The sequence below is a fragment of the Oncorhynchus masou genome, chromosome 31, assembly GCF_036934945.1.
Source record: "Oncorhynchus masou masou isolate Uvic2021 chromosome 31, UVic_Omas_1.1, whole genome shotgun sequence".
Lineage (NCBI taxonomy): Eukaryota > Metazoa > Chordata > Actinopteri > Salmoniformes > Salmonidae > Oncorhynchus > Oncorhynchus masou.
This window is the reverse complement of record NC_088242.1, coordinates 82,068,843-82,096,673: the sequence shown is the minus strand read 5'-3', so window position 1 is coordinate 82,096,673 and position 27,831 is coordinate 82,068,843. Positions and strand designations below refer to the sequence as shown.

At 41.4% G+C, this 27,831-nt stretch overlaps 1 protein-coding gene across 2 annotated transcripts; it reads left to right on the top strand.

Annotated features, from left to right (window-relative positions):
* LOC135524559 (myocyte-specific enhancer factor 2B-like) lies at positions 1 to 27,831 on the top strand. 2 transcript variants are annotated; one of them, XM_064952193.1, is made up of 9 exons: positions 1 to 238; positions 18,871 to 18,954; positions 19,069 to 19,272; positions 20,611 to 20,745; positions 21,000 to 21,189; positions 22,017 to 22,162; positions 24,522 to 24,633; positions 24,716 to 24,824; positions 25,181 to 27,831. In XM_064952193.1, exons 2-9 carry the CDS (start codon positions 18,901 to 18,903, stop codon positions 25,506 to 25,508), a joined length of 1,278 nt encoding a protein of 425 aa, XP_064808265.1. In that variant the 5' UTR covers positions 1 to 238; positions 18,871 to 18,900; the 3' UTR covers positions 25,509 to 27,831. The 2 variants fall into 2 exon arrangements, with proteins under 2 accessions (XP_064808265.1, XP_064808266.1); XM_064952194.1 differs by lacking the exon at positions 1 to 238 and adding an exon at positions 8,438 to 8,497.

The window sequence follows — 27,831 nt, the reverse complement described above, 5'->3', positions numbered from 1 at the left end:
TGTTGGAAGGAGCGCTTCTGAATCATCATCCTCGAGCATCAAGTGGACACTTCTAGCCACGGAACTGCGTATTCTATTCACTTCAACGAAGACGAAGAGCTCTTGAATAATTTTGAGACAGGAAACAAACTAGTAATATACTCTGCTGTCGTATTTCTCAGTAAATACCGGGTCAAACGCAGAGCCTACAATAAAGAAAAAGGGAAAAACGTGACACTGGAGAAACATCAAAGAATAGGTGAGCTGAGCGCATACCTTTGTTGTTTTCCTCTGTCAAAACAACATTTAACACAGTTACTCTCCGAGTTGCCTAAAATACATGTTATATTCTGAGGATACTGTAAGTTGTTACATAGTCACATGCTATTACTATGTAAGTAACTTAGATAGATACTTAGGAATGCCTAACTCTGGGACAGGGCTATTATTAACCGAGTATTTTTGAATGACGTCAGCAATTCAGTCATTATTTGGCAGTCTTATTTATTATTAGCAACAACACACGCAGGCCTCACAGCTGTATTTATAGTGCTGATGCCCAGTTGTATAATTACGTAAGACTGTCATGTGCCTGTTTATGCTGTGCTTGACACAGTATTTCACTTGATACATTTAATGGGCAATCACCAGTAGGTCTGTTTTTATTGATGGTTTCATTTTGGTGGAAAGAGATATATAGTAACAACCCCCTGATAGGATCAAATATATGATTTTTCAAAATGCTAGCAAGAAGCTAATTGTAGTGTTCGATCAGTTGAAAAGTGAGATGTCATCCAATGAAGTAAAAGTAATGGAAAAAGTAGGCCTAGGCTAATGCTTGCATGATACAGTGCCTTGCGAAAGTATTCGGCCCCCTTGAACTTTGTGACCTTTTGCCACATTTCAGGCTTCAGACATAAAGATATAAAACTGTATTTTTTTGTGAAGAATCAACAACAAGTGGGACACAATCATGAAGTGGAACGACATTTATTGGATATTTCAAACTTTTTTAACAAATCATAAACTGAAAAATTGGGCGTGCAAAATTATGCAGCCCCTTTACTTTCAGTGCAGCAAACTCTCTCCAGAAGTTCAGTGAGGATCTCTGAATGATCCAATGTTGACCTAAATGACTAATGATGATAAATACAATCCACCTGTGTGTAATCAAGTCTGTATAAATGCACCTGCACTGTGATAGTCTCAGAGGTCCGTTAAAAGCGCAGAGAGCATCATGAAGAACAAGGAACACACCAGGCAGGTCCGAGATACTGTTGTGAAGAAGTTTAAAGCCGGATTTGGATACAAAAAAAGATTTCCCAAGCTTTAAACATCCCAAGGAGCACTGTGCAAGCGATAATATTGAAATGGAAGGAGTATCAGACCACTGCAAATCTACCAAGACCTGGCTGTCCCTCTAAACTTTCAGCTCATAGAAGGAGAAGACTGATCAGAGATGCAGCCAAGAGGCCCATGATCACTCTGGATGAACTGCAGAGATCTACAGCTGAGGTGGGAGACTCTTTCCATAGGACAACAATCAGTCGTATATTGCACAAATCTGGCCTTTATGGAAGAGTGGCAAGAAGAAAGCCATTTCTTAAAGATATCCATAAAAAGTGTCGTTTAAAGTTTGCCACAAGCCACCTGGGAGACACACCAAACATGTGAAAGAAGGTGCTCTGGTCAGATGAAACCAAAATTGAACTTTTTGGCAGCAATGCAAAACGTTATATTTGGCGTAAAAGCAACACAGCTCATCACCCTGAACACACCATACCCACTGTCAAACATGGTGGTGGCAGCATCATGGTTTGGGCCTGCTTTTCTTCAGCAGGGACAGGGAAGATGGTTAAAATTGATGGGAAGATGGATGGAGCCAAATACAGGACCATTCTGGAAGAAAACCTGATGGAGTCTGCAAAAGACCTGAGACTGGGACGGAGATTTGTCTTCCAACAAGACAATGATCCAAAACATAAAGCAAAATCTACAATGGAATGGTTCAAAAATAAACATATCCAGGTGTTAGAATGGCCAAGTCAAAGTCCAGACCTGAATCCAATCGAGAATCTGTGGAAAGAACTGAAAACTGCTGTTCACAAATGCTCTCCATCCAACCTCACTGAGCTCGAGCTGTTTTGCAAGGAGGAATGGGAAAATTTTCAGTCTCTCGATGTGCAAAACTGATAGAGACATACCCCAAGCAACTTACAGCTGTAATCGCAGCAAAAGGTGGCGCTACAAAGTATTAACTTAAGGGGGCTGAATAATTTTGCACACCCAATTTTTCAGTTTTTGATTTGTTAAAAAAGTTTGAAATATCCAATAAATGTCGTTCCACTTCATGATTGTGTCCCACTTGTTGTTGATTCTTCACAAAAAAATACAGTTTTATATCTTTATGTTTGAAGCCTGAAATGTGGCAAAAGTTCGCAAAGTTCAAGGGGGCCGAATACTTTCGCAAGGCACTGTAAATAGTAATACATGTTCATTCTATAGCTGTATCCCACTGAGTCACACCTCAGTCAGATCATATTTGTGTTAGAATTGAAGATGAAAGGAAAGGGATAGCAAGAGTAATGCCCCAAGTATACCCAACAAGACATGACACTTTCAGCTAATTTATCTACACATCATGATAATGACTGACAAATATAACACTTATAGTGTGCATAAATAATGGATATTTGGGGTGAGGGGTGTATTGTGTGTGTTGTTATTTCATTCCCATTGCATGTACAACATTTTGTTCAGTAATGCATATGTTATGGTGCATTTTTAAATGCTATAGAACATTTATACACTGTTTTTTGTAAGCACTACATCTATTGTAGATGATGCCAGTGGCTTAGTGGGTGTAAATGATACTGTCACAATTGGGAGGCAAGCTTTTCGATCCTGATGGAAAGATTCTCTGTGCTGCAAATATGTTAAGTGGAATCTGGTCCAGTGGATGTTTAAATGCATTTTCTTTATCCTTACACTTTAATCTCATTCAGTTTTGCAAAAATGTTAACTTGCATCCAAGCATTGCCAACAGAGAGTGTGCAAACAACAATAGAAAGGCACACATTGTGGTTAGGATCCATAAAGAAAAACATGTATTCAAAGTAGAATATTTAAGAATGAACAGTTTTCTATAAAATACTGAAATATTTCCTATGCTCAATTGCAACAAATATGTGTTTATTGCATACTGAACAGTTGAAATTATTTGCATGACTTGACAACCTCTGTGTCTGTTATTCTTGTAGTCAAGTTGCTTTTCCATGGACAGCAATATGTTTGTTCTGAAAGAGAGCATCTTTGACCTCTTCGTTTCATAATAAAACCACAAAACTTCAGTATTGAACCTGTTGCCCCTTGTGCAGTCATCATGAGTACCTCACCATCTCTCTCTGAAGTTTTCTAAGCTGAGACATGACAGTATAGTCTTGACATGACACTATGGTCTCTGTGGTCATCAAAAATCCCAAAGCCAGTCCGGAAAAATGAGTTGTCCTACCCATAGTGTGTTTCTATTCTGTCTCAATACAAAATATCCAGGAAATTTAATTATCTCCTGTTAAAATTTGCCAAATATTTTCACACCTCAGTTTTGCAAAGGTCCAGGCAGGGAGTGATTGAATATGACGAAGCGTATGAACTTTCTGACCCTGTTATATCACTAGATTTTAAATACACATGGGGTAAAATGTTGATTTTTCAATCATAAATCAGTCTCACAAATTTATACTGTATAAAAAATATATATTTCTGTCTTTATCCCAGATTTCATGCAAACCTTAATGTGTGATACATTCAGCAATAAATTAAGTGTTATCTTCATGCTTCACAAGTATTTTTTTACATTTCAAATTTTTATAATTGAGGTTTGTTGATGATAATTGTGTAGAGCCAATAAATGTTTGCGTCGGCATGGTTGCCTTGGCTTAGGGGCTTTATGTATTGGGTTATGCAAATAGGATTCCTGCCTTCTATTTTGAGACCTGGTTTCTCATCTTGACATTGAGCTGAAATGACTGGCAGAAGCATCAACAACTAATACTGAAAAAATGTGTTGGGCTTTGGCCTGGTCAGGTGCCATATGCTCTGCTTGTATGCTTATTTCCAGCTAATATTGTATGGTAGTTGGATCATACTGTAACCTAAATCTATGCTTCTCTATTCAAAGTTATAAGCCTAAAAGGGTAAATATATAGTTATTGCAAAGAGTAAACATTAGCACAAAACATATTTATTTTTAATGGAATGTGCATGACACAGTTATTATCGTCGTGTAAAGATACAGTAAGTATCAGTGCTCATGAGTAAGTTCCCATTTAACATTCACTGGAATTAACATTCAGTGTGTTAGTGAGAAGTAACGCCTCTGTATCAAGTCCCCCACTCATGAAGTAGTGCTACAGCTTTGACTGGTAATGACACAACAGTGTGTTGTTGGTGTTCACCCCGTGTTGTCTCAGTGAGACACTCAGCAATTAGTCTTTACCTGTCTCCAGGGACTGCAGGGTGTCTTTGGGAGAGAGAGCCTGACTGTGTTAGAGGCCTGCTCTGTTAGTGTGTAATGGTCTCGTTTCCACTGTCTGGCCTCCGGGAAGATGTCAGAGGAAGCTGCTCTCGGTCGCTAGGAGCTGTAGACCCTGTATGTGTGCAATTATTGCACTATTCCCTCAGAACAGCCTCAATTCATCGGGGCACGGACTCTACAAGGTGTCAAAACTGTTCCACGGGGATGCTGGCCCATGTTGACTCCAATGCTTCCTATAGTTGTGTGAAGTTGGCTGGATGTCCTTTGGGTGGTGGACCATTGTTAATACACACAGGAAACTGTTGAGCATGAAAAATCCAGCTGCGTTGCAGTTCTTGACACAGACCAGTGCGTCTGGCACCCACTATCATACCCCGTTCAAGGACACTTACATCTTTTGTCTTGCCCAGTCACCCTCTGAATGGCACATATACACAATCCATGTCTCAATTGTCTCAAGGCTTACAAATCCTTCGCTACCCTGTCTCCTCCCCTTCATCTACACTGATTGAAGTGGATTTAACAAGTGACATCATTAAAGGATCATAGCTTTTCCTGGTCGTAGATACCAGGATCTCTGGAGTGTAAAAAAGTGTATGTATAGGGTCATCGGAAATGAAGACCATAAAATGTGGTCATTAGCTCCCAAGGCAGCCAAATGTATATTCTCATCAACACTCCAATGATTTTACAGACAGTGAAACTCTTGCTGACAGCTATATTGCTGCCTTACTTGGCTGTTTTTAGCATTTTTGAGACCTTGAGCAGCAGTTGTCATACAGACTGCATTATCCAGAATTAGGTGACATTAGGCGTGTGCTGGTTTGCTGGCAGTAGTGGTTTGAGAAACATTCAAAACCACTCTGAGAAGGCCAAGTCCTCACCGTTTAGGGGGGTAAATGCTATATTTGCCTGGCTGTGTGAGAGGGGGGGGTTGTCTGTGGTGAGAAGTTATATCTGAGAGAAAGGAACTTTTTGTAAACCCCTATGTGATAAAGATCTCTGGCTTCTCTTTAGCTCAGATCCCCCACTTCCCTCTATTCTCTTAATTTACATCTGAGGTGAGATACTATCTTCAGCAGAAGAAAATGTAGGCCTGCTACACTCCAAAAAGATGCTGGTTTGTTTGGTTGACCCAACTGCTGGTTTGATTGGTTGACCCAACTGCTGGGTTGCAGGCGTTGGTTCACTTAGTTGGGTGCTTTTCTATAAAAACTGCTTGGTTATTAGTGCTGTGTTATTGAGAAATGACCCAGTGGGTCAGATCAGTAGGCTCGAGGCGTAGTTTAGTAGGGGCGTGGCATTCGGACAGTTCTTTTTAACCACCCATGAGGGTAAATGTCATTCCTGTTCATCTGTTCTGTTGCATAGTTGTCAAATCAAATCAAATGTATTTATATAGCCCTTCGTACGTCAGCTGATATCTCAAAGTGCTGTACAGAAACCCAGCCTAAAACCCCAAACAGCAAGCAATGCAGGTGCAGGGTGTTAAATGATTTAGATGCAGGGCGTTAAATGATTTAGATGCACTATTGTAAAGTGGCTGTTCCACTGGATGTCATAAGGTGAATTCACCAATTTGTAAGTCGCTCTGGATAGGAGCGTCTGCCAAATGACTTAAATGTAATGTAATGTAATGTAGAAGCACGGTGGCTAGGAAAAATTCCCTAGAAAGGCCAAAACCTAGGAAGAAACCTAGAGAGGAACCAGGCTATGTGGGGTGGCCAGTCCTCTTCTGGCTGTGCCGGGTGGAGATTATAACAGAACATGGCCAAGATGTTCAAATGTTCATAAATGACCAGCATGGTCAAATAATAATAATCACAGGCAGAACAGTTGAAACTGGAGCAGCAGCACGGCCAGGTGGACTGGGGACAGCAAGGAGTCATCATGCCAGGTAGTCCTGAGGCATGGTCCTAGGGCTCAGGCCCTCCGAGAGAGAGAAAGAATGAGAGAAAGGGAGAATTAGAGAGAGCATACTTAAATTCACACAGGACACCGGATAGGACAGGAGAAGTATTCTAGATATAACAAACTGACCCTAGCCCCCCGACACATAAACTACTGCAGCATAAATACTGGAGGCTGAGACAGGAGGGGTCAGGAGACACTGTGTCCCCATCCGATGATACCCCCGGACAGGGCCAAACAGGAAGGATATAACCCAACCCACTTTGCCAAAGCACAGCCCCCACACCACTAGAGGGATATCTTCAACCACCAACTTACCATCCTGAGACAAGGCCGAGTATAGCCCACAAAGATCTCCCAAGGGGGGGCGCCAACCCAGGAGGGGGGCAACCCAGACAGGAAGATCACATCAGTGACTCAACCCACTCAAGTGACGCACCCCTCCTAGGGACGGCATGAAAGAGCACCAGTAAGCCAGTGACTCAGACCCTGTAACTGGGTTAGAGGCAGAGAATCCCAGTGGAAAGATGGGAACCGGCCAGGCAGAGACATCAAGGGCCGTTCGTTGCTCCAGAGCCTTTCCGTTCAACTTCACACTCCTGGGCCAGACTACACTCAATCATATGACCCACTGAAGAGATGAGTCTTCAGTAAAGACTTAAATGTTGAGACCGAGTTTGCGTCTCTCACATTGGTAGGCAGACCATTCCATAAAAATGGAGCTCTATAGGAGAAAGCCCTGCCTCCAGCTGTTTGCTTAGAAATTCTAGGGACAATTAGGAGGTCTTCTAGCAGCCGTATTTAGCACTAACTGAAGTTTATTTAGTGCTTTATCCGGGTAGCTGGAAAGTATAGCATTGCAGTAGTCTAACCTAGAAGTAACAAAAGCATGGATTCATTTTTCTGCATCATTTTTAGACAGAAAGTTTCAGATTTTTGCAATGTTACGTAGATGAAAAAAAGCTGTCCTTGAAACAGTCTTGATATGTTCGTCAAAAGAGAGATCAGGGTCCAGAGTAACGGCGAGGTCCTTCACAGTTTTATTTGAGACGACTGTACAACCATTAAGATTAATTGTCAGTTTCAACAGAAGATCTCTTTGTTTCTTGGGACCTAGAACAAGCATCTCTGTTTTATTCGAGTTTAAAAGAAGAAAGGTTGCAGCCATCCACTTCCTTATGTCTGAAACACAGGCTTCTAGCAAGGTCAATTTTCATATTTCATGTTTCATTGAAATGTACAGCTGTGTGTCATCCGCATAGCAGTGAAAGTTAACATTATGTGTTCGAATGACATCCCCAAGAGGTAAAATATATAGTGAAAACAATAGTGGTCCTAAAACGGAACCTTGAGGAACACCGAAATTTACTGTTGATTTGTCAGAGGACAAACCATTTACAGAGACAAACTGATATCTTTCCGACAGATAAGATCTAAACCAGGCCAGAATTTGTCCGTGTAGACCAATTTGGGTTTCCAATCTCTCCAAAAGAATGTGGTGATCGATGGTATCAAAAGCAGCACTAAGGTCTAGGAGCACAAGGACAGATGCAGAGCCTCGGTCTGATAACATTAAAAGGTCATTTACCACCTTCACAAGTGCAGTCTCAGTGCTATGATGGGGTCTAAAACTAGACTGAAGCATTTCGTATACATTGTCTGTCTTCAGGAAGGCAGTGAGTTTCTACGCAACAGCCTTTTCTAAAATATTTGAGAGGAATGGAAGATTCGATATAGGACGATAGTTTTTTTTATCGGCCGATAGTTGGCTTTTTCAAGAGAGGCTTTATTACTGCCACTTTTAGTGAGTTTGGTACACATCCGGTGGATAGAGAGCCATTTATTATGTTCAACATAGGAGGGTCAAGCACAGGAAGCAGCTCTTTCAGTAGTTTAGTTGGAATAGGGTCCAGTATGCAGCTTGAAGGTTTAGAGGCCATGATTATTTTCATCATTGTGTCAAGAGATATAGTACTAAAACACTTGTGTCTCTCTTGATCCTAGGTCCTGGCAGAGTTGTGCAGACTCAGGACAACTGAGCTTTGAAGGAATAAGCAGATTTAAAGAGGAGTCCGTAATTTGCTTTCTAATAATCATGATCTTTTCCTCAAATAAGTTAATGAATGTATTACTGTTGAAGTGAAAGCCATCCTCTCTTGGGGAATGTTGTCACATGTGAAGGTTGGATATTTACATTTTTGTAGTTTCAATGATGCTTACAGAAGTGTATGAGCTTCCTGAAAGTCTATGTAAATCCCATTGTTGGGATGCAATAAGGTGGTATATCTTATTATAATATGTAATAAATAATCAAAATATTAAAGAAGAATGTATTAAAAAAGGGAAAAATTTTCTTTGCTTTATGCAAACTTAACCTACATTTATTCTTATTGGTTGCCAATAAGAGTTTGCTGAAAGCCACGCCCCTACAAGCCACACCTCATGAAAATACACTAAAGATTACATTAAAAAAGAGACAGCTGCTCGGTCAACCCAGCATGAGAGTAAAAAATATCCAAATGATGCTTAAATTAACCCATGTTTAGGTAATCCCAACATCCCAACATGTTGGGTTATTCACGCAACCCAACTAGCTGGTTCAAAATAAGCTGTGTTCTGTCCACTATTTAACCAGTGCTGGATTACCAAATAACCCAAATTGGGTTGTTTTTAGCCCATCATTTTTATAGAGTGTATTCATGTACAGTGTTATGGCCTGGCTCATAGTTCGTAACAACAAAATGAAACCACGCCTGACTTAAATGTTAAAAGTAATACATGTATTAAACTAAATAATGCTAAATACAAAAATATAACAAACTATGTAGGATCAGTAGTGTATGCAGGGTGTTGTATGGTGAAAACAAACTAAAAACTCAATAGTGTAATGGCGCCACCGTTATTTTCATTCAGAAACAATGCAAGGTGATGCAATCATAAATGGTGCAGTCATTTGGTGTGTTCTTGGTGGACGTCTTGTTTTTATGCAATCCAATATCAGAGCAGTTACTACTAATTTGGCCCAGTATCTGTTACTAGTAGGCTGCACTATAGATTTATGAGACTTGTCTTCTTTCTAATTCTGTCAGTCTTAATAAAGCGGTATTATTCGTAAAGAGTTTTCATTCATAAAATATTTTGTGAGTGCCAAGGATGTATGAATGAAAACATTGATTCTGTTGTGTTTTACAGTTTGATAGGTGAGAGTGTCTTGTCTGTAGAGGCCAGTGGATACTTTATAAGGTAATGATAGGTGCACAGAGGTGGATTCCTCAGAAATGCCCATAGTGCCTGTGCGCCAAGCATGGGCGAGGGGGCAGCGGGCACTCTGGGGGACTCTGGGGCTCGTGGGAACACCGGCCCCATATCCGTTCACTCACAATTTGGATGTGACCTCTAAATATAGAGGAGGTCATACATGCCCAATATGAGAGGAATACGAGGGGAATACTCCTCTGGGCATTGCATCAGTGGAGACAGTACAGTTCAGTCAGCTGCTTAGACAGCCTGCAGCTATGGACAATCCAGCTGAGGATAGGGATGCAGAGAGCTGCAATAGGCCTCACTTTCTGATCTCAACAATCAACTTATCTCAAGCAATAAAACACAAACATTTTGTGTGATATACGACCGGTATAGTTATCACTTACTTTGTAGTAAGGTGCTGAATGTGATTTCTTGATCTGTAACTTATTGGTGTGCTAACAATACAAGCATATACTGTACCTTAAAGGGCAACTCCACAACATTTCAACCTCAAATTCATTATCTTCAGCACCATACCAGTGTCTATAATACAGTGCATTAGGAAAGTACTCATAACCCTTCCATTTTTCCACATTTTGTTACGTTACAGCCTTATTTTAAAATGGATGAAATATATCATTTTCCTCATCAATCTGCACACAATACCCCATAATGACGAAGCGAAAACAGGTTTTTATACAGTTTTTGCAAATGTATTAAAACTAAAAAACAGAAATACCTTATTTACATAAGTATTCTGACCCTTTCCTATGAGACTCGAAATTGAGCTCAGGTGCATCCTCTTTCCATTGAGCATCCTTGAGATGTTCATACAACTTGGTTGGAGTCAACCTGTGGTAAATTCAATTGATTGGACATGATTTGGAAAGGCACACACCTGTCTATATAAGGTTCCACAGTTGAAAGTGCATGTCAGAGCAAAAACAAAACCATGCGGTCGAAGGAAAAAAATAAAATCAAACTTTATTTGTCACATGCCCCGAAAACAACAAGTGTAGCCCTTACTATGAAATGCTTACTTACAAGCCCAACAGTGCAGATTTAGGTAGGGGTGAAGTGACTATGCATAGATAATAAACAGTGAGTAGCAGCAGTGTACAAAACAAATGGAGGGGAGCGGGTGATGTCAATGTAAATCGTCCGGTGGCCATTTGATTAATTGTTCAGCAGTCGTATGGCTTGGGGGCAGAAGTTGTTAAGGAGCCTTTTGATCCTAGACTTGGCGCTCTGGTACCGCTGTATGTGAAAACGGCGTGTTTCTATGATCTGTGGTTAAAACGGGAAAAAAGGTCTTAAAAAATGTTTCTCTGTGACATCTGCCTGAACATGGGAGAAGAGGGGGTGGTTTGCAACTTTTCCTGGTCTAAAACGCACTTTATTTTCTTTTGCTGTATTCCACCAGGGCCTGTGTTCGACCTTACAGGGAGCTGGCTGGTGTACACTGGTCCCGGGGTAACCCAGACTAGGGGAGTGCCAGCCCTGCATGGGCCTGCTCTAACTTTAGCCCCTATCGCCTCATCAGGGTATAAATAAATAGGCTGCCATGACGAGGGGGAAGGGTTAAAGAAAACAGATGACATTTTCCCATACTGTATAGTGGTTGGTGCTCTTATTTTGATACGGTTGAGTGACAGCACTGTGTATGGGCCTACCCTGCACAGAGACTGTTGTCTTGCTTTGTTTGCTCTTTTACATATTATGTCTATCTCTAATAAGCTGCCCAGGAAAGGGCTGAAAATATTATATTTAGCCTTAGAAATAAGGTTCTGTCACGTTGTTCGTAATAATGATGGTCGGACCAAGGCGCGGCGTACATAGAGTTCCACATACTCTTAATGAAACAAGTGAAACGTAAGCAAATACTAAACAAATAAAGAATAAACAAACCGTGAAGACAATGCAGTGATAACAGGCAACTAACATAAACAATATCCCATAACCCACAGGTGGAAAAAATGCTACTTAAGTATGATCCCCAATTAGAGACAACGATAACCAGCTGCCTCTAATTGGGAATCATACAAATCATCAACATAGAAAATTAAACCTAGAACCCCACATAGAAAATATAAACAAGAACAAAAACCCCTAGTCACGCCTGACCTACTCTACCATAGAAAATACACGTTTTCTATGGTCAGGACGTGACAGTATCCCCCCAAAGGTGCGGACTCTGACCGCAAAACCTGAAACAAAAAGGGAGGGTTGTGGGGGAGGGGGGGGGTGTTTCTAGTGTCTGTGGCAGCTCTGGTGCGGGGCGGAGTACCCGTTCATCCGCCAGCATCGGGGGCGGCTCTGGTGAGGGACGAAGTACCCGCTCATCCTGCAGATCCAGCCTTGGACCATGAAGTTCCGGACCGTTTACCTTCGCAAGAGGTTCCGGACCGTGGACCGTCCCAGGAGGTTCCGGACCGTGGACCATCTCAGGAGGTTCCGGACCGTGGACCGTCGTTGGAGGTTTCGGACCGTGCACCGTTGTTGGAGGTTCCGGACCGTGCACCGTCATAGGAAGTTCCGGACCGTGAAATGTCGTTGGAGGTTCCGGACCGTGAAACATCGCCGGAAGCTCTGGACTGGGAACTGTCGCCGGAAGCTCTGGACTGGGGATCGTCGCTGGAAGCTCTGGACTGGGGATCATCGCAGGAAGCCTGGTGCATGGGGCCGGCACTGGTGGTACCGGGCTGGAGACACACACCTCAGGGCGAGCGCGAGGAGCAGGCACAGGACGTACCTGACTGGGAAGATGCACTTGAGGGAGAGTGCGAGGAGCAGGCACAGGACTTACCTGACTGGGAAGACGCACTTGAGGGAGAGTGCGAGGAGCAGGCACAGGACGTACTAGGCTGTGGAGACGTACTGGAGACCTGGTGCATATAGCCGGCATCAATGGTACCGGAACTGTAACACACTTCTCAAGACGAGTACGGGGAAATGACTCAGGTGGCACCAAACTGACAACACGTTCCTTTGGGCAAAACCCGTGCACCCTTCCCTAACTCAACAACTCCCCCATTTCTCTCTCCTCCATATTCTCCTTCTTCTCCCAGACTGGCTCTGGTTCACTCCTCGACTCCGCCGACTGCTCCATGTGTTCCCCCAAACATTTTTATTGGGGTTTCTGTGGCCTTCCTCCCTGACTTTGTCGCTGTCCCTCCTTCGCTGCTTCCGCCTGCTTCCATGGCAGGCTCTTGTCTCTTGCCATTATTTCTTCCCATGTCCAGGATATTCTCTCCCTGATCTCCTCCAAAGACCAGGATGCCATCTCCTCTCGAGCACGCTGCTTGGTCCCGTTGTGATGGGATATTCTGTCACGTTGTTCGTAATAATGATGGTCGGACCAAGGCGCAGCGTACGTAGAGTTCCACATACTTTTAATGAAACAAGTGAAACTTAAGGAAATACAAAACAAATAAAGAATAAACAAACCGTGATGACAATGCACTGCTAACAGGCAACTAACATAAACAATATCCCATAACCCACAGGTGGAAAAAATGCTACTTAAGTATAATCCCCAATTAGAGACAACCAGCTGCCTCTAATTGGGAATCATACAAATCATCAACATAGAAAATCAAACCTAGAACCCCACATAGAAAATATAAACTAGAACAAAAACCCCTAGTCACGCCTTGACCTACTCTACCATAGAAAATACAGGTTTTCTATGTGGGGTTCTATATCAGGACATGACAGGTTCATGAAATCAATAACTTGCTGACATCAGATAATATGAATATATTTGCCATTTCTGAGACTCAGTTAGATAATTAATTTGATGATACAGCAGTAGCAATAGAAGGATATAACATCTATAGAAGAGACAGAAATGCTTATGGGGGAGGTGTTGCTGTATATATTCAGAGCCATATCACTGTAATGCTTAGAGAGGATCTTATGTCAAGTGTTATTGAAGTGTTGTGGTTGCAGGACTCTGCATATCTAACGCCTTTTCTTTTGGAGTGTTGCTATGGGCCACTAAGTGATAACAGTCATTATCTAAATAATTTGTGTGAAATGCTTGATAGTGTATGTGATGTAAACAGAGAGGTCTACTTTCTTGGGGACCTGAATATTGACTGGTTTTCATCAAGTTGTCAGCTCAACAGGAAGCTTCTCATTGTAACCAGTGCCTGTAATCTTGGTCAGGTTATTAATCAATTTACCAAGGTGTTTACAAACACTACAGGAACGAGATTATCCACATGTATCGATCACATTCTTACTAATTCTGTAGAACTTTGTTCTAAAGCTGTATCCATACCCATTGGATGCAGTGATCACAATATAGTGGCTATATCCATGAAAGCCAAAGTTCCAAAAGCTGGGCCTAAAATAGGGTATAGAGATCATACAAAAGATTTTGCTGTGACTTATGTGGATGATGTTAAAAATATTTGTTGGTCTGAGAAGGAGCATCCAGATCCTGCACTTGATGGATTTATGAAATTGCTTCTTCCAATTGTTGATAAACATGGACCTGTTAAGAAACTGACTGTTAGAACTGTTAAGGCTCCATGGATTGATGAGGAATTGAAAAACTGTATGGTTAAAAAAGATTGGGCAAAAAGAGTGGCTAACATGACTGGCTGCACACCTGACTGGTTGACTTACTGCAAATTGAGAAATTATGTGACTAAACTCAACAAAAAGAAGAAACTGTATTATGAAATCAAGATCAATGTTATAAAAAAATATGGAAAAAAACATTGTACTTTAAATAAGATATGGGCAGAAAGACAAGTTCAACTCCATCTTTCATCAAATCAGATGGCTTATTCATGACAAAACCATTTAATTATTATTTTATTGGCAAAGTGGGCAAACTTAGGCAGGAAATGCAAACAACGAACAGTGAGCCATGGTATTCATACATAAAGAAACAAATAATGAAAGAAAAGCATTACAAGTTTGAATTTTGTAAAGTTAGTGTGGGAGAGGTGGAAAAATGATTGTTATCAATAATGACAAACCTCCTGGCATTGACAACTTAGATGGAAATCTAGTGAGGATAGTAGCTGACTCTATAGCCACTCCTCTCTATCATATCTTTAATCTGATCCTAGAGGAATGTCTTTGTCCTCAGGCCTGGAGCGAGGCAAAAGTAATTCCACTGCCCAAGAGTGGTAAAGCGGCCTTTGCTGGTTCTTGCTGCCAGCTTTTAGCAAACTGTTGGAAAAAATGGTGTTTGACCAAATACAATGCTATTTCTCTGTTAACAAATTAACAACAGACTTTCAGCATGCTTATAGAAAAGGGCACTCAACATGTACTGCATTGACGCAAATTACTGATGATTGGTTGAAATAAATTGATAATAATAAGATTGTGGGAGCTGTAATGTTAGATTTAAATGTAGTCTTTGATATTATTGACCATAACCTGTTGTTGAAAACCTTGTGTTATGGCTTTTCAACCTATGCCATATCTTGGATGCAGAACTATCTATCTAATAGAATGCAAAGGGTTTTCTTTAATGAAAGCTTCTCTAATGTCAAATGTAGTGTGTTGTACCACAGGGCAGCTCTCTAGGCCCTCTACTATTTTAAATTTTAACCTCTTACAGCAAGCTGACACGCTAGCGTCTCACCTTGCCAACAATAAATGCAAATGTGCAACGCCAAATGCTAATAGCACTCGTTAAAACTCAAACTTTCATTAAAACACACATGCAGGGTACTCAATTAAAGCTACACTCGTTATGAATCTAGCCAACAAGTCAGATTTTTTAAATGTTTTTCGGCGTAAGCATGAGAAGCTATTATCTGATAGCATGCAACACCCCGAAATACCTGAAGGGGACGTAAACAAAAGAATTAGCGTAGCCGGCGCTACACAAAATGCAGAAATAAAATATAAAACATTCATTACCTTTGACGAGCTTCTTTGTTGGCACTCCTATATGTCCCATAAACATCACAATTGGGTCTTTTGTTCGATTAAATCGGTCCATGTATACCCAAAATGTCCATTTATGAAGACTGTGTGATCCAGGAAAAAACACTGTTTCAAAACGCAACGTCATTTTTTTAAATTAAAAAGGTTGCCTATAAACTTTGACAAAACACTTCAAACTACTTTTGCAATCCAACTTTAGGTATTAGTAAACTTTAATAATCGATCGAATTCATCACGGGGCGATCTGTATTCAATAGCAGCAGGTCTTGAAATGTTGGTTGATATTCTCTCTACCAAAACTGCCTTTGTTATGCCCTGATGACATGAAGTGCCTTTTCTTCATTGAACCAAGGAATAACTTCACACCAATTGCCAAGACTGGCGACATCGTGTGGAAGCTGTAGGAATTGTCAACTGGGAGCTATCTATTTTCCCTTGCCATAGACAATACAGGCAACTGGCGCATTGATATTATTATTTTTTTGGGTGATCAGTTTTCCTTGGGGTTTTGCCCGCAACACACGTTCTGTTATAGTCACAGCCATGATTTAGCCAGTTCTAGAAACGTCAGAGTGTTTTCTATCCACACATACTAATCATATGCATATACTATATTCCTGGCATGAGTAGCAGGATGTTGAAATGTTGCGCGATTTTTAAAAAAATTGGGGAAAAAGTAGCCCTATCTCTAACAGGTTTTAACAATGACCTGCCACTGGCATGTGTGTCCATGTACACTTATGATTCAACCATATACACATCAGCAACCACAGCTAATGAAGTCACTGAAACCCTTAACTTCTTACGGCTGAAATCCCGTAAACTGGATTGATTTGACAACAGCCAGTGAGTATTATACACCATTTGAAAGATAAACTTGTTGTTAATCCCACCACAGTGTCCGATTTCAAAAAGGTGAAAGCACACCATCTGATTATGCTAGGTCAGCACCTAGTCACAGAAAAACATTCTAGTCACAGAAAATCATTTTCCAGCCAAAGAGAGGAGTCACAAAAAGCAGAAATAGAGAAAACATTTATCACTAACCTTTGATGATCTTCATCAGATGGCACTCATAGGACTTCATGTTAAACAATACATGTATGTTTTGTTCGAGAAAGTTCATATTTATATCCAAAAATCTCAGTTTACATTGGCGCGTTATGTTCAGTAATGATGATTTTGCAGAGAGCCACATCAATTTACAGGAATACTCATCATAAACGTTGGTAAAAGATACAAGTGTTATGCATAGAATTAAAGATATACTTCTCCTTAATGCAACCACTGTGTCAGATTTCAAAAAAGCTTATTGGCAAAAGCACACCATGCGGTAATCTGAAGACAGCGCTCAGCCACCATACCTGTCATGTTGTGGAGTCAACAAAAGTCAGAAATAGCATTATAAATATTCACTTACCTTTGATTATCTTCATCAGAATGCACTCCCATGAATATCTCAGTTCCACAATAAATGTTTGTTTTGTTCGATAAAGTCCATAATTTATGTTCAAACACCTCCTTTTCATCTGCACATTTAGTTCACTACTCCAAATGCACAACGTGAGCACAAAGTCCAGACGAAATATCAAAAAAGTTCTATTACAGTTCGTAGAAACATGTCAAACAATGTATAGAATCAATCTTTAGGATGTTTTTATCATAAATCTTCAATAATGTTTCAACCGGACAATTCCTTTGTTTTTAGAAATGAAAAGGAAAAGAGCTAGCTCTCACGGCCACGCGAGACTTTCTGCCAGACCCCTGGTTCAAACAGCTCTTATTCACTCCCCCTTCATAGTAGAAGCCTGAAACAAGGTTTTAAAGACTATTGACATCTAGTGGAAGCCTTAGGAAGTGCAATCGGACCAAATGTACACTGTATCTTGGATAGGCAAAGACTTGAAAACCTACAAACCTCAGATTTCTCAGGTTTTTGCCTGACAAATGAGTTCTGTTATACTCACAAACATCATTCAAACAGTTTTAGAAACTTCAGAGTGTTTTCTATCCAAATCTACTAATAATATGCCTATCTTAGCTTCTGGGCCTGAGTAGCATGCAGTTTGCTCTGGGCACCTTATTCATCCAAGCTACTCAATACTGCCCCCCCAGCCATAAGAAGTTAACAAAGAGTTGCAGTCTGTTTTCAAATGGGTGGCCAGTAATAAACTGCTCCTGAACATTTCTAAAACTAAGAGCATTGTATTTGGTAGAAATCATTCCCTAAGTTCTAGACCTCAGTTGAATCTGGTAATGAATGGTGTGGCTGTTGAACAAGTTGAGGAGACTAAATTAGTTGGCGTTACCTTAGATTATAAACGGTCATTGTCAAAACATATAGATTAAATGGTTGTAAAGATGGGGAGAGGTTTGTCCATAATAAAGAGATGCTCTGCTTATTTGACAGCACACTCTAAAAATCAAGTCCTGCAGGCTCTTGTTTTGTCTTATCTTGATTATTGTCCAGTCTTGGGGTTGAGTGCTGCAAGGAAAGACCTAGATAAGCTGCAGCTGGCCCGGAACAGAGTGGCACATCTTGCTCTTCATTGTAATCAGAGGGCTAATATAAATACTATGCATGCCAGTCTCCCTTGGCTAAGAGTTGAGGAGAGACTGACTGCATCACTTCTTCTTTTTGTAAGAAACATTAATGTGTTGAAAATCCCAAATTGTTTGCATAGTCAACTTACAGCTCTGACACACACATTTAACCCACAAGAGGGGGTATTTACACAGTCCCCAAATCCAGAACAAATTCAAGAAAGCGTAGAGTATTACATAGAGCCATTATTGCATGGAATTCCGTTCCATCTCATATTGCTCAAATAAACAGCAAACCTGGTTTAAAGAATTACGGCACAACGCCTCTCCCCTATTTGACCTAGATAGTTTGTGTGTATGTATTGATATGTAGGCTACGTGTGCCTTTTTTATGTGTATGTAGTTCTGTCCTTGAGCTGTTCTTGTCTATTAATGTTCTTTATTATGTCATGTTTCATGTTTTGTGTGGACCCCAGGAAGAGTAGCTGCCGCTTTTGAACAGCTAATGGGGATCCTAATAAAATACCAAAGTGCAGTGGTCTCAACCATATGGTTTGCTTTTTGAAAGTTTCTCCGGTTTGATTGTGTAACTGTTTGTTGATGTTGCCATGAGATCTACAAGAGATTATTTATCGCAATCTGATATCCTGGTGAAATGTTCTCTCTATTATGTGATGAAAAGGTGATGAGTTAAAATGATTGAGTTTTGATGAAAATGTGATATTTTTTCACAGTGTAAAGCCACCTGTCAGACTGTGATCACAATGGGAAGGAAAAAAATACAAATCTCTCGTATCCTGGACCAGCGGAATAGACAGGTACAACTCTTTGATTATTTCTATCACTTTCAATCATTATTGTATTTGCCATGGCTTAGTTAAACAGTCCCACATGATAAATAATACATTGAACCAATATGTTTCTGTCCCCAGGTTACTTTCACCAAGCGTAAGTTTGGCCTGATGAAGAAGGCGTATGAGCTGAGTGTGTTGTGTGACTGTGAGATTGCCCTCATCATCTTCAACAGCACCAACCGTCTGTTCCAGTACGCCAGCACTGACATGGACAAGGTCCTACTCAAGTACACAGAGTACAGCGAGCCTCACGAGAGTAGGACCAACACAGACATAATGGAGGTATAAATACATTACTCGGTCCACACATTACACATGTTCTCCTATACAGTATGTATGTATAGTCATTTGTTATGTCCAAGGATCCAATTAATTCCCAATGAAGTTGAGATAGCTTTGATGTTTAAATGCTTAACTTCTTGCGTCGAGCAATCCCGTATCCGGGAGCGTAATCATAGCCTCAAGCTCATTAGCATAACGCAACGTTAACTATTCATGAAAATCGCAAATGAAATTAAAGAAATATATTCACTCACAAGCTTAGCCTTTTGTTAACAACACTGTCATCTCAGATTTTCAAAATATGCTTTTCAACCATAGCTACACAAGCATTTGTGTAAGAGTATTGATAGCTAGCATAGCATTAGCCTAGCATTCAGCAGGCAACATTTTCACAAAAACAAGAAAAGCATTCAAATAAAATCATTTACCTTTGAAGAACTTCGGATGTTTTCAATGAGGAGACTCTCAGTTAGATAGCAAATGTTCAGTTTTTCCAAAAATATTATTTGTGTAGGAGAAATCGCTCTGTTTTGTTCATTACGTTTGGCTAAGAAAAAAAACGAAAATTCAGCCATTACAACGCCAAACTTTTTTCCAAATTAACTCCATAATATCGACAGAAACATGGCAAACGTTGTTTAGAATCAATCCTCAAGGTGTTTTTCACATATCTATTCGATGATAAATCATTCGTGGCAGTTGACTTTCTCCTCTGAAGCAAATGGTAAAATGCACGCAGCTGGAGATTACGTAATAATTCCGACGGAGGACACCAAGCGGGCACCTGGTAAATGTAGTCTCTTATGGTCAATCTTCCAATGATATGCCTACAAATACGTCACAATGCTGCAGGCACACTGGGGAAACGACAGAAAGTGTAGACTCATTCCTTGCGCATTCACAGCCATATAAGGAGACATTGGAACACAGCGCACTCAAAATCTGGGCCATTTCCTGTTTGAAATTTCATCTTGGTTTCGCCTGTAGCATCAGTTCTGTGGCACTCACAGATAATATCGTTGCAGTTTTGGAAACGTCAGTGTTTTCTTCCCAAAGTTGTCAATTATATGCATAGTCGAGCATCTTTTCGTGACAAAATATCTTGTTTAAAACGGGAACGTTTTTTTAATCCAAAAATTAAAAGAGCGCCCCCTATATCGAAGAAGTTAAGCTTATGAAATGCTTACTTGGGCAACCCTATAACGCATTGAAAAACAATGTTGGTACAGCCCACTTCTGTATCATTAGGTCATCCCAAAGAGGCAATAGTATGAACAGGCTGTGGTATCCTTGAGGTAATGTCTGTGTGCTGCTCTTTTCTCTGTCCTGTTGCTGTAGACTCTGCGGAGGAAAGGCCTGGGTCTGGACGGGACAGAGCTGCTGGACACTGAGGAGCCCATGCAGGTTGCAGCAGAGAAGTTCGGTACACTAAGCGAGGGCATGGACCTCTCCCTGGCCCGCCAGCGCTACTATGTAACTACTCACACTTGTCTTATGAGACACATGCAGTCTGAGCCAAAGGCTGTAAATGGACTAAAGCTGTTTCATTGATTTATTGTATTCAGTGAAGAATGGTGAAAATGATTCTATTGAACGGTCAAACCATTAATTTGACTCAGTGAGCACATTTTGTACTTAAAGAGATACTTTAGCAGTACAATGCAGCTGCAATAGACCTAACTTTCTGATCTCAACTGAAACAGAAACTCTCCCATATTTCTCCTCAGGCCCCCTCCCTGCTCTCACCCGAGGCCCAGTTCCTGGTGACTGCTAGCTGTGAGAATGGATACCCCAACTCGTCCAACCCCAGCCTGAGCTCCCACAGACCCCCTGCCTTCAAGCCACTGGGCCCCAGACCAGGCTCAGTCAGCCCTGCAGGGCCCCACAGCCACACTGCCTTCATGTCTCCACACTCAGGTAAGACCTGGCACCCTAGTTCTTCTTTGCAAACATTCCTAGAGAGGTACCATTATTGTCATTGATTGCCTACAGAATGTGAGGCCACCTCAGTGCTGTGCAGCTGGCTGTTCAAACAGGAAGTGTGTGTGTGTGTGTGTGTGTGTGTGTGTGTGTGTGTGTGTGTGTGTGTGTGTGTGTGTGTGTGTGTGTGTGTGTGTGTGTGTGTGTGTGTGTGTGTGTGTGTGTGTGTGTGTGTGTGTGCGTGTGTGTGCATGCTTACGTGCTGTGTGAAACAGTCCCCCCCCCCCCCCCCCACGAGTGAAACAGTGTCAGGAGGCTGATCTTTGGCTTCTGAGCAGTGAGTGTGTTGCACCTGCTGGTCATCTCAGTTGAGCTCAACTCCACTTTTCATACTCTATAATTGGTAGTAGGGATGCCACTCAATGGTTTGCCATCGCAGCTGAACTATGTAGTCAATTAACACTGCATTTTGAAATGCTTTACACTGTACATTATGATGTTTGTAATTTTCCCTTTTTATCAATACATATCAGACCAAAACATATGTAAAAAAAAATGCTTATGCTTACTGACTTAATGTAGTTGTTATCAAGGTGTGAATACATTTTTCATTATGAGGTTAACATTAACTATGTACGTTTTGGTAATCTGAAGTGCCACATGTCTACAAGAGATAAAGTTTAATCCTAAAAAAGAACTTCTGTTTTACAGGTGGAGTGAGTGAGAGAGATTGAGAGAGAGTGAATGAGTGTACTGTCTGTGAGTGAAACATTATTCTACCCACATCTTGTTTCTCACTTCCTATTTGTTTTCTCTCTGTAAAGGTATTGGCTACTCCATGTTCTCCCATGGCAACCTGAGCCGGGCCTTGGAGATGAAGACTCCTCCCCCTTTGAACCTGGGCAATGACAACCGGCGGGCAGAGAGCCACCCTGGTATGGGTGGCATTCGCGCCAACCTCAACAGTGCTGTAAGGATCTCTTAAATCCTACTTGTCAGTCATAACAAGAGGTTAGCAGGAGGTTTTAAAGTACTGCAGGCTATAGAATATAGTTTCACTATCACTCATGGTCCTTATCAAGGACCAATCAGAGAGCAGGGTTATGACAATGTCATTACAAAGGGACCAATCAGAGAGCAGGTTTATGAGGATGTTATTATAAAGGGACCAATAACAAATACATTTTTATTTGTATTAATAGGATTCCCATTAGCCGACGCCAATGGCGACAGCTAGTCTTACTGGGGGTTATGACAATATCATTACAACGGGATCAATTAAAGAGCAGGGTTATGATGATGTTATTACGAAGGGACCAATCAGAAAGCAGGGTTAAGACGATGCCATTACCTAGGGACCAATTAGAGAGCAGGGTTATGATGATGTCATTATGATGGACCAATCAGAGAGCAGGGTTATGATGATTTCATTATGATGGAACAATCAGAGAGTAGGGTTATGACGATGTCATTATGATTGACCAATCAGAGAGCAGGGTTATGACGATGTCATTAAGAAGGGACCAATTAGAGATCAGGGTTATGTTACAGTGACCATATTACCACCAAACCGGCAGTCACGAGGCATGACAGCAGTCAAATTCCATGTAACCGCTTCGTCACGGTAACTAGGCTTCTCCAAGCTCTGATTCTGCTGATGGTCAATAGTAGTCTACCAAACTTGATAACTGCCTGGTACTCAGCACTCTATTGTCCCTCTAGTCACTCTGACATCAATGCAAATGTATTTGAAAATCAAATCAAACACTTCATGAGAGCCCATGAGCTCATGTTGCGCAACATTTCTGGAGGCTGTGCAATTGCGTAAGAAAACAGAGTTTTGATGGCCTCTATTAAGGAGGATCCCATCAGTTTATTTCTCAACTTTCTCAACTCCTAATATTAAGCACATTGCTTCGCTTTACAGCAGGAGAATAGCTTATCTGGCTGGCATGAAAATGAACCATGGAATAAGCGTCCTACATTTGCTATTTACAGTGTTTTTGGAAAGTAATTCAGACCCCTTCTCCTTTTCCACATTTTGTTACGTTACAGCCTTATTCTAAAATGGATAGAATATTTTTTATTCCATTTGCAAACAATACCCTATAATGACAAAGTGAAAAGCGTTTTTTAGACATTTTTGCAAATTAATAAAAAATAAAAAACTGAAATACCTTATTAACATAAGTATTCAGACCCTTTGCTCTGAGACTTGAAATTGAGCTCAGGAGCATGTTTCTACAACTTGATTGGAGTCCACCTGTGGTAAATTCAATTGATTGGACATGGTTCTGAATACTCATGTTAATGCGATATTTCATTATTAATTTTTGTATACATTTGCTAAAATTTCTAAAGACCTGTTTTTGGTTTGTCATTAAGGGGTATTGTGTTTAGATTTTAGAATAAGGCTGAAACTTAACAAAATGTGGAACAAGTCAAGAGGTCTGAATACCGAATGCACTGTAAGGTCATAGATGACATGTCTTTTTTCCCTGCCCCTGTTCCGAGACAGGTGCATGATAATGGTCCATTCTAAATCAAAACTCATTTCACACAAATATTATTTTGTATATGTAAAGACAAGATTAAATCAAGAATAGTCCGATGGGTGACAATGTTAGCCTATCACTTGTTGATGATATATTGTCATTTGTGAATAATGCCCAGCTTGTGTGCAGTAAGGCAAGAAATCATAGTCCCATGCCACATGTAGCCTAGCCCATAGGCCTATATGTTTTGATATGGTTTGTATCACAACTAAAGTGGCCATATAACTTCTTAAAATTAAGCACATTCATCCTCTTACAACTGGTGTTGCTGCGCTTATAATGTGAAGAAATAGCCTAATATTTTGTCAGCATTGTAAGATACATGTTCTAATCTGTTGCATCAGCCTCTTTTAAAAGGTTTTTGATGTGAGTGGTTGTATTAATTTGGGATCTATCGCATCCCACTGTCACGCCTGCCTCCACTTCCCCTCTCTGACACCAGGCTGCCCTTCATTACGTACACCTGTCACCATCATTACGCACATCAGCACTCATTGGACTCACCTGAACTCCTTTACTTTGTTGACGCAGAGTGCTAGGTCACAGCCCTTAGCAATGGTATTTGGCCATATATCACAAACCCCTGAGGTGCCTTATTGCTAATATAAACTGATTACCAACATAATAAGAGAAGTGGAAATAAATGGTTTGTCATACCCATGATATACGGTCTGATATACCACGGCTTTTAGTCAATCATCATTCAGAGCTCAAACCACCCAGTTTATAATGTTTTGAACTGAGTAACTGCTTCTCTCTCCATGTAATGTTCAGAGAGGCATACTGTACCAGGGCATGCACCCAGGGAACCACATGCTGACCACGGGGAAGGCAGGTCTGCTGGGCCAGAGTCTTGGGGGCTACGGCCTCTCTGCTGGACCATCTGGTAAGACTGCAGCTCTGCTCTTCTGACATCTGTATGTGCTTCTTAGTTAATGATATAAAATAATCATTCTCCTCTGTCCCAGACTACAGCCACCCAGGTTTCTCCCATGCTGTGAGTCTACAGCGTGGTACAGTGAACCTGTGGCAGACGGCACAACAGCAGGAGCAACATGTACCCCACCTCAGCCCAGCGTAAGACCACTGATATGAAACCTTACTCAATTACTAAGTGTTAAACATTGAACAAGGATGGACCATGATACTGTTGTGATGAGTCTTCTCGTGCCCTTTATAGGAAAAATAGCATGTGGGGATTTATTTCATGCTCTATGTCCCTCAAACTCAACTTTTGACCTCAAAGCCAGTTCCACTGCGTTTTTTTCAGTGTTCCCCTCTAATCAGGGACTAATTTAGACCTGGGTGCAATTCATTATCAGGTAGACCAGAAAACCAGCAGGCCTCGGACTTCGTAGGGTATGAGTTGAATACCCCCGCTCTATGTGATGCATATTCTCTTCCCTTTTCTCTGTCTGCTTGCTGTGTACCAGGATGTCCAGCGGAGGGTGCTCTTTTCCCTCTCAGGCCTCCACTCCCACCACTCCTCCTCAACCCTCCCTCAACCTCAGCATCAAATCAGAGCGAGCCTCCCCGGACCGCATCTGCTCTGCGACCTCTCCGCCGCTGCAACATCTGAGGCAGCACTCTCCAATGAGCACCCCCGATTCTGCTTGCCGCACTCCCCAGGAACCTTACCCAGCCAATGAGAGAGAGGAATTCCCCAAAGGAGGTTTTCCCTACCCGGCTCAGCAAGGGGCAGAGGAGAAAGGGGGGCTGCCCCTGAGGCAATTAGAAATTAGCGATGGGTGGCAGAGATAGTTGGCAGCGACTACCACACACCACCCACCCTCCTTCAAGCCAAAGCAAGCCTGCCACATGGTTGCCCACTCACAGAGAGAGGAGGATGGGGAGATGAGGTTCATTAATTCACATCATCCCAGAGGAAAGAAAGACCCCCCTTAGAGCTGGGCTGGACTCTCCCTTGTGGGTGATGGACATGTGTCACTGCCTCTCTGATCCTGATATATTGCTGGGTGTGTTGTTGGGTTTTGTTGGTTTGTCTGTGTGTTGGGGTCAGAGGGTATGTCAAACCACATATCAGTGTGGTTCTCTCATCCTGTTTGAGCTACAGAGCAGAGGGTAAGGGAGATTCAGTCATTTAGCCATGTTCTTAGAGCACTGTGTTTCAGAGTAGTACTTTACATTCAGGTCCCCAGTTACAGTGCCTTCGGAAAGTATTCAGACCCCTTGACTTTTTCCACATATTGTTAGATTACAGTCTTATTATAAAATTGAATATTTTTTTTCCATCAATCTACACACAATACCCCATAATGACAAAGCAAAAACAGTTTTTTTGCCATTTTTAACATAAGAATTCAGACCCTTTACTCAGTACTTTGTTGAATCACCTTTGGCCGTGATCACAGCCTTGTGTCTTTTTGGGTATGATGCAACAAGCTTGACACACCTGTATTTGGGGAGATTCTCCCATTCTTCTCTAAAGGCCTGATGGTGGAGTGCTGCAGATCCTCTCAATATATGTCAGGTTGGATGGGAAGTGTTGCTGCACAGCTATTTTCAGGTCTCTCCAAAGATGTTAGATCGGGTTCATGTCCGGGCTCTGGCTCGGCCACTCGAGGACATTCAGAGACTTGTCCAAAACACTCATGCATTGTGTTGGCTGTCTGCTTAGGATCGTTATCCTGTTGGAAAGTGAATCTTCACCCTAGTCTGAGGTCCTGAGTGCTCTGGAGCAGGTTTTCATCAAGGATATCGCTGTACTTTGCTCCGTTCATCTTTGCCTCGATCCTGACTCGTCTCTCAGTCAATGCCGCTGAGAAACATCCCCACTGCATGATTCTGCCACCACCATGCTTCACCATAGGAATGGTGCTAGGTTTCCTCCAGATGTGACGCTTGACATTCAGGCCAAAGTGTTCAATCTTGTTTTCATCAGACCAGAGAATCTTGTTTCTCATGGTCTGAGAGTCTTTAGGTGCCTTTTGGCAAACTCCAAGCAGACTGTCATGTGCATTTTACTGGGGAGTGGCTTCCATCTGGCCACTCTACCATAAAGGCCTGATGGTGGAGTGCTGCAGAGATGGTTGTCCTCCTTGAAGGTTCTCCCATCTCCAGAGGAACTCTCTAGCTCTATCAGAGTGATTATCGGGTTCTTGGTCACCTCCTCCAAGGCCCTTCACCCCCAATTGCTCAGTTTGGCCAGGCGGCCAGCTCAAGGAAGAGTCTTGGTGGTTCCAAACTTCTTCCGCTGAAGAATGATGGAGGCCTTCAACGCTGCAGACATTTTTTGGCACCCTTCCCCAGATCTGTGCCTCGACACAATCCTGTCTCGGAGATCTACCGACAATTCCTTTGACCTCATGGCTTGGTTTGTAAATAAGGTATATATGTTTTGTCATGAAGTATTGTGTGTAGATTGCTGAGGATGTTTTCTATTTAATACATTTTAGAATAAGGCTGTAATGTAACAAAATGTGGAAAAAGTCAAGGGGTCTGAATACTTTTCGGAGGTACTGTATATAACTTTAATGCTTTAGCCTTTAGCCCAAAATCAATGAAGTGGTCAGCTCACAGGAGACCGATTAGGGAGCACCAAGGTTCTACTCATCTATCATAGTGGCACGCCCTCTGTGATAGTGAGTGGGAAGTTAGTCTGGATAGGAATTGATTAAAGAAAAACAAAAATGCAATCTGCACTTATGGATTTTTGTATTTAAAATCTGTGCATCAATAAGTCTCTCAGGGATTTGGATCATTGGTTCCATTATACAGGGTTAGTGTTGCTTTTTAAGGCTAGAAAATTACTGAGCAGAGCAGTTTGTTTTTACACTATATACTGCATAGTTAAAGTCTTTATCTTTGGACACTGGCCTTAGTAATGCAAAATGATGACAAATTTAAGACGAAAGGGAATGTAACATGTGCTTTATTTCTTATTAATGGATATTGTGTTCAATTTAATTATTTGTGAAGCAATATCTGAAACAAGCCAACATTTAGCATATAATGGTGTATAAGAATCATTACTAGTTATCATCGTACATCTTCAATCTATTCCTGCTTGTGATGCTCAAGGTCCATATTCACTATAACCATTTTATAAAGTTGAGCTTTACTA

Bases quoted from the DNA above. Each gene is read 5' to 3' on its own strand.
- LOC135524559 (XM_064952193.1), top strand. From the start codon at position 18,901: ATGGGAAGGAAAAAAATACAAATCTCTCGTATCCTGGACCAGCGGAAT. The intron at 20,746-20,999 runs GTAACTACTCAC...ATTTCTCCTCAG, and splicing joins TGGCCCGCCAGCGCTACTAT to GCCCCCTCCCTGCTCTCACC. The intron at 22,163-24,521 runs GTAAGGATCTCT...TGTAATGTTCAG, and splicing joins GCGCCAACCTCAACAGTGCT to AGAGGCATACTGTACCAGGG.